This window comes from Echinops telfairi, unplaced genomic scaffold (genome assembly GCF_000313985.2).
Source record: "Echinops telfairi isolate 266 unplaced genomic scaffold, ASM31398v2 ScPeMD7_7458;HRSCAF=8496, whole genome shotgun sequence".
NCBI classification, from domain to species: Eukaryota; Metazoa; Chordata; class Mammalia; order Afrosoricida; family Tenrecidae; genus Echinops; species Echinops telfairi.
Window position 1 is genome coordinate 40,010,621 of NW_022111358.1, and position 7,303 is coordinate 40,017,923.

Here is a 7,303-nt window from a genome sequence, read left to right on the forward strand (position 1 = left end):
TTGGAAAGGATGCCCCCCCCACCCCCAATCTGGGGAGCCCAGAGAGGCACAGGACTAACACCATCACTCCCTCGCTGTTCAAGAAATGTCTGCCTATTTTGATGACTTTGCCAAGGATTTTCACCCCGTAGCTCCCCTAGACGGAGCCCTGGTGATGCAGTGGCTAAGTCCTGGGCAGCCAAGCAGAAGTTCAGCGGACAGGCATTGGGTCACACGTCCCAGGAGCAAAGCAGGATAAAGTTGTGGCAGTCTGCTTCTGTGGGTGACAGCCCAGGAAAGGGAAACCTCCTGGGGCCAGTTCTACTCTGTCCTGCTGTGAGCCCACTGCAACTCAAGGGCAGGGGGTCCTCTCCCCTAGGGCAGAGCCCCCCACTCCCTAACCCCAGGTGTGAAAAAACATGGGCATATTTTAACTTGGATAAAATTAGCATTGGCTCATAAAAAGGAGAACTTCCGACTTAACCCAGCCAGAAATGAGCACTCCCCAGCCCGCCCTCCCCAAACAGCGACCCAGTATTGAATTTCCAGTTCCTTGGAAATAACTGACCTGGATCGCTTTCTTACTAAATAAAACTTCCTATTTTCTCTGCAGTGCTAAAGGTAACCTTACCTTCAGCCAGGCAAATCACCAGCACACTCTCCCTTCGAGAAAAGATGTCTTTATAAAATGGAGGTGTGAGGGTCATAGTTCTAAAGGCAAGGCACTGCACAACAGGTGCTGAGCTACACAACCCAACACACGCAGCACTCCAAACAGACCTTCCTACCAAGCCTTAGCTTATTTAAAGGCTCTGTTAAGCTGCTGCTGCTGCTCCGCTGCAGGAGACTTTCAATAGCAAATTGCTTTCTCTCCACTGTCAGGTCTGTTTTCGTGCATTTCGTGTCGGCCTTGTTTATCCGGGCTCGATCTTGTGGGCACCCAGTCATCTGGGTCAGAGACCGGAGCGACCACGTTTCCTTAAATCAGCGCCCAGAGGACTCCACGCGGGAACTACATTACCCAGCGGCCCCTGCGCCCGTAGCAGGAAAGACGTCTGCGCACTAAGATACTCAGTTCCAAGTTTGGAGCTTTTAGCTGCCAGCTCTGGCCCATCATGTAGCTGCAGCACAGCCTTGCCTAACGTTGCAACTGGAGGAAAAATCACTTTCCAGCTTCTTTTGCAAGGTGTGCATTTCCATCTTGATTCTCTGAAAGTCCGTCTGCTGCATCGGTCAAGAGAAACTCCACTTGCATGAAGATTGCACGCCTGCAGCTTGCATCTTTGTTGCAAAACTCGCTACAGAAGAGAAGCAAGGCAAAGTCTTTTGTGCTCCCCTCCCCCATCAAAGGAAAGGGGAAAATGTCTCAGTCGAAAGGTAAGAGCCGATTTGCATTACTTGCAAAAATGCAAAGGGTCGTGCATGCATTTATGAATGCATGGATGCATTTTTCGCCTGGCGATTGCATTTTTAAGTTTGAGGTTTTCCACAGCTCAGTTGCATTTCCTGTTTAGTATGTGTCTTTTTTTTTTTGCAGACACAGAGAGTTCCTGTAAGGCAGGGCTTGCAGTTCAGCTGTGCATTGACGGTATTTGCGTTCTGCTGCTAGGATTACTGAGCTCTTTTTGCCTTTTGCACAGTCAGGACGGATAGAGCAGGTTGGTAGTGTCTAAACGTGCAGTGCGCTCTATATTGGTAAAAAAACAATGTTTCGTATGCACGCATATTAGAAGTAATTTTGCGTGCAACAGGAATACAAACTTTTAGAAAGTCTGTAGGTGAAGAGGAGAGGTAAAACTTGAGTTCAGCTGCTGGGGAATGGACTTGAGCTTGTATTTCTTTGGGAATGAACCTTTGCGACGCCAGTGTTTAGCGAAATTTCCATTGATATCGCTTTGAGCATTAGGCAACTTTTCATATTTAAAGGAAGTAAAGGTGCAGCGGGAGGAAGGCAGACAAGAAGTCGTACCCTCCTGAGATTTTGCAGGTTACAACCAATGGCTTACTGGCTTATAGTATTTAGTAGCAGAGAGGACCTAGAGAGAATGTTTATGTCTGTCCATTTGGGAGATGACTGTGCATCTGGAGGGGACAATTTAGGGGCAGGGGGAACGGGACTGGATTTGTAAACATTACAGCATCGTGGTGGGGGGCAAGGGCACTGCACTATTTCATGGACAAGCAGAATGAAATCTCTTAAGGGTGTAATTTCATATATTTAGTTATGCAACTGCACACTTATGGTTTTATGTCTTTTCTTTTCTATTAAAAAATTTTAAAACACACACTGTAATCTACAGGATTCATGTCAGTTTGGGGAAGGAGTGGACATTTTTTCAGACGTGTTATCGCGGAGCTGAGGGGGGTCCTGAGATGCCTGTAGGGTTACTTGTTTCAGAAGAAACCTTTCTTTACTACAAAGAAAGCGTATGCTGTGTGAGAGAGCGGGGGGAGAAGGAGTTAGGCACGCGGGCCATCCTTACTAGCTGGGGCACAGTTTGAGTGGGACCTGTGGAAGATAGAATATCTACGCTTTTGGAAGGAGCTCTGGTGGCGCCCAGGTTAAGCGTTTGGTTGCCAACTGCACTCAGTAGTCCTTTTGTGGGGGAGAGATGTGGCAATCTGTTTCTGGGAAGGACTTCAGCTTTGGGAATTCTCCAAGTGGGGCTTCTATGCTTCACTCAAGGGCTGTGAGGTGAGGCGTTCAAGTCGACTCGACAGCGATGGATTTGGTTTTCATTAGTTTTTTACTGTCTTGGATTTTATTCATTTTAGTTGTTGCATGAATTTTTAATTCTGCAGATGGATGTCATGTATCTAAAAGAGCAGTGGTATTTTCAAGCAGTCGAAGTTGGACTCTGCTTTTCTTTAAATATTAGGGGAGAATGGAAATCTAAAAAATTAAGCGAGTTTAGGGACCTAGGAACAGGTGTTATGATGTGAAGCTGTTTCGGAAGTCTGGGAAAAACCTACAGGCTCTTTATTCGAGCAGAAAAATAACAGTTTAGAAGAGAGCTTTGCTTTGATGTGTAAAAAAAAAAATCTAATTACTTCGTATTGGTAAGCATTTACTCATTCATTTAGTTCTATTAAATAGAGTTATGTATTATGCCATATTAGTTCATGTGTGTGTGTGTATACACGTATATGTGCATGCATGTATATATGTTTATACGTACATACATATACAGCTGAACATACTACCTATATAGGCATCTCTCTTAACATGATTCATCTATCGCTACATTTCATGCACCTGTAACTGTGGGTTGTGCACAGGATTTGCCCCACATTCCCCAATCATATTTTCAATGTAGTCTTTCCCTTCAAGGAATTTTCCTGTATGGCTGAGGGGAAGAAAGCCTGAATACAAGTGTGTATAAGATCACTGGCTAGACATTGAAAAGAAACGCTACAATTGGGTCAGAGAGTAGGGACCATTCTTTCCTGGTGATGATCAAGAAAGTTCATGAAGAAGGTGATGTTTAAGGGGCCTACCACCCATTCTTGGGCCTGAGAGTCTAAATTAAATCAAGTTTAAGATGACCAGATTTTAACATTGGTAAAGCGGGACACCATTGATAAAACTCCTATCCTGGCAAAATAGCCACATGGCAGCCAAAAACCGTATACCCTAGCTTGTCGTGCATTCTTTCCAAAAATCGGGACTTTTTTAAAACGCCGCGGGACGCAGGACAAATTGTTAAAAATTGGGACCGTCCCGCCAAGCGGGACGTCTGGTCACCTTAATCAAGTTCCTCTTTGCATCATTTTTGAACTCTTTCATAAGGTAGCTAACACCTTCCGCACGTACGCGTAGTAGAATAGATTTTGAGCTGAGAAATCCAACGTGATATTTACATGATGCTCTCTTTCATTATAGCCGTGTTCAGCATGCATGAGGTACCGACGATGGCCCTTCATATCAATTCCCGTTTATCTTCTTGGGTTTCTTAATTGGGCCCTGTTTGCAAGATGTTTCTGATGTGAGCATGAGGCTCCTGCCTCAAAGGAAAATTATTGCTAGAAAGAAGCGGGCGATCGTTTAAAACATGGCAAAGGAGTCTTGGCCTAAACTTGGAATGTAGCATTGGCCTAATTCAGCATTCCCAAAGAGCCACTTTTTTTTTTTGCAATACCAAAATTCTTTGTAAGACACCCCCCTTCCCCACCTCCCAACCAAAGAGGATGGGAGAATAAGTGGAAGGTGGACACCACCTCATAGTATTGAGGAATTCAACATGTTCCATGCAGGGACCTCTACAAATCCTCTGGATGACTATAATTGGGTTTTACGGACCTCTAATTTCAGGCACAGGCGAGGCAAAAAGAATTACAGACTCCCCGGGAACTGGTAGGAATAGCTTCTTTCTTTCCAGTCGTACGTACCAACAGCCAGATTCCGAGAAAGAATTTCTTAAAAAGAAATTGCGCTTTCCACGTCCGTAACTTTAGGTGGTAGGTTTTCAGCTTGTTTATATTAGCTGTCTGGGGTTGAGCTGACATTTTTCAAATATTAAAGTGGTAGAAGGCCTTTTGAGGAAATCTGAGATGTAAGTTAACAGGAAGGGCACCCAGAAGGTGCAGGAATTCCTGCACATTACAGGAAGACAGGCCACAGGAAAAATGTGTCATGTACCCTACCCCAGAGAGAAAAAGCATTGTTATCAATCAGCCTTGTGATCTGGAGGGAGGGAAAGAGGGAGGGCAGGGAAGTGAGTGAGCAGGAGGCCTGACTTCTCTCAGTTCACCTGAAAATACACAAAAAGTTTGTTTCTGATCACATACTCCTTCCCATTTTTGCCTCTATGTTCCTTGAGACAAATATTAGTTGATCCTAGTTTGATAGAGTGGTAGGTAAAACGGGTCCCAAGTAATTAATACTCACAAAGCAAGCTACATTGGAGGTTGGTAGGCAAAGGTTGAGACCTACGGTGAGTGCTTTGCTTGTGGGAAATGAAATGTGTAAATTTCTCATTCTGTGAGATTTCCTTTGTTAGGTTGTGGCAGACAGGCTTGTCATGCTTAGGCTGCAATCTGAGCCAGTATGTTTATAACCATGTACATCTTGGGACACACAATCAGAGCAGCTACCATGGGAAGTTCTGTGTGGTCATCGCATTCAGCATTTAAACAGTTTGTGTGTGCCGCAGGCAGGGGCTTCGGGCCCGGGGTGGGGGTCTCTGGGTGCCCAGTTTTGGGCCAGAGAATAGGATTGAGAATCTCAGCCCTGTATTTTTCAGAAATCAATAGGATTTTAGCTACTCCCCACACTTTTCAAATCTGAAAGATTTCTGAGGAATATTTTTAAAACTGAAGAGTAAAAGAAATGGAATAGAAAACACTGGGTCATTATAGAAATGTGAAAATATAGAAAAATAAAAATAAAAATCAGTAGTTACTGCAATAGAACTTTTGATACATATCCTTTTGGATCTCCCCCACCTACCCCCACCCACCCACCCACCCACCCCGCCCTGGACCCCGCTCTATAAAAATCAATGAAAAATCTAAAATGTGTCTAAGACTAAGGTCTAATTAGTTACTTTTTGTTTCACTTACAAATGTGCAGTGACATATTTGCAAGTTAATACTTGCTATGTTTATAATATCCAGTTGCACTGTGTATTAATTTAGCTTGAACCCTATTGTCTGTTGGTCCTCAATAATATTTTCAACCATACCCTAATGCTTGTACAAGCTCCTTCATTATTGTGCCTCTTACTGGCCTTAGATAAAGTCTCAGAGAGCAAAAGTGTGGGTCAGGGTAACAAGTTTCCCCCACCCCCTCATTCTCTGCTCCAACCTATGGAAATAGCCTTAATATTTTAATACTAGTGATATCTATATGTTTATACACACACACAGGTGGTGTAATGGGTTTCACATTGGGCTACTAACCACAAGATCAACAGTTTGAATCTACAAGCTGTTCCCCACGAGAAAGGAGGCTTTCTGTGCCTGTCGAGATTTACAGCTTCCAAAACCTAAAGGGGCAATCTCATGTTGCCCTATTGGGTCACCATGAGTTTGAATGTACTGGAAGGCAGTGAGTTGAGTTGCTGAATAATCAATATGGATAGATCAATTCACAATATGAATATAAAATCACTCAAAGTCACATCAGCTAACTGCCATTGATTCGATGCCAACTCATATTGACTCTATAGGACAGGGAAGAATTGTCCTTATGCTTTTCTGAGACTAAAACTTTTTTTCTTTTTTGAATTAATCATTTAATTGGGGGGGGGCCCTTAGAAACCTTGTAACAATTCATCATTCAATTGTACTAAGAACTTGTACATATGTTGCCATCAATGTTTCTAAAACATTTTCTTTCTTCTTGAGCCCTTGGCATCATCTCCTCTTTTTTCCTTCCCTCCCTCCCCCATAATTATAAATCTTTATGGGCATAGAAAAACCCGTCTTTCTCCCGACAAGAGGCAGGCAGTTTCAAACTGCTAACGTTGTAGTTAGCAGCCCCGCACCACCACCACCCCTGAGCTAATTACTGTTAACTTTTTTTGTGGTGATCTTGCTGTTATGCTGATCATGCTCGTCCATGCATGGACCAAACGAACAACAAGAAACCCAAACTTCACTGCCAGCAAGTCGATTCTGATTCAAAGCAACCCTATAGAACGGGGTAGAACGTCCCACCGTGGGTTTCCAAGACAGGAACTCTTTACGGGAGTAGAAAGTACTGTCTTACTCCCACAGAATGGCTGGTGGTTTCGAACTACTGACCTTGTGGTTCCCAGCCCAACACATAACCACTATGTCACTGCACACACCCAAATACAGTTTCATACACTGTGTGCGATTGCTTTTTACACCCTACTATGTATCTTGGGACCTTTACTCTATCAATACATCTAAAGTTACTTCCTAATGGGAATTGCATATTCAAATTTATGAAAACGTAACTTTTTATTTAACTTGTGTCCCACTGGTCTTTACATGGTTCCTTTTCCCCCCTTTATTCTTTACCTCACTCAACTCACTGCCATTGAGTCCGTGCTGACTCATAGGTCCTCTGTGGGAGCAGAAATCCCAGTCTTTCTTCTTTGGAGCAAGCTGCTGACCATGAGGATCACAGCCCAAGGCATAGCCACTACACCACCAGGGCTCTACAGGGAATACCTTGAACACCATTTTTGTCCAGATGACTAATGATCCCTTTGGGACCAATTCCCGTCAGTGGGAGTGCTAGGTCAAAGTCATGCATGGGTAGAGTGCCAATTTCCATTCCCACAATGTTTGGGGTCCATTTCTGTCCTTTTGAGAATTACGGCCAATATTGCCAAGTCAATTGCTTTCCAGA

General features: G+C 43.8%; 1 protein-coding gene across 2 annotated transcripts in view; it reads left to right on the plus strand.

Annotated features, from left to right (window-relative positions):
• The first annotated feature begins 1,104 nt into the window (after window positions 1-1,104).
• MAP2K6 (mitogen-activated protein kinase kinase 6) overlaps window positions 1,105-7,303 on the plus strand; it is a 147,765-nt gene continuing 141,566 nt past the window's right edge. For both annotated transcript variants that reach the window (XM_045299717.1, XM_004709174.2), the window contains exon 1: window positions 1,105-1,356. In XM_045299717.1, the coding sequence (XP_045155652.1) occupies window positions 1,233-1,356 (124 nt within the window). In that variant the 5' untranslated portion in view covers window positions 1,105-1,232. The remainder of the gene's footprint in view (window positions 1,357-7,303) is intronic.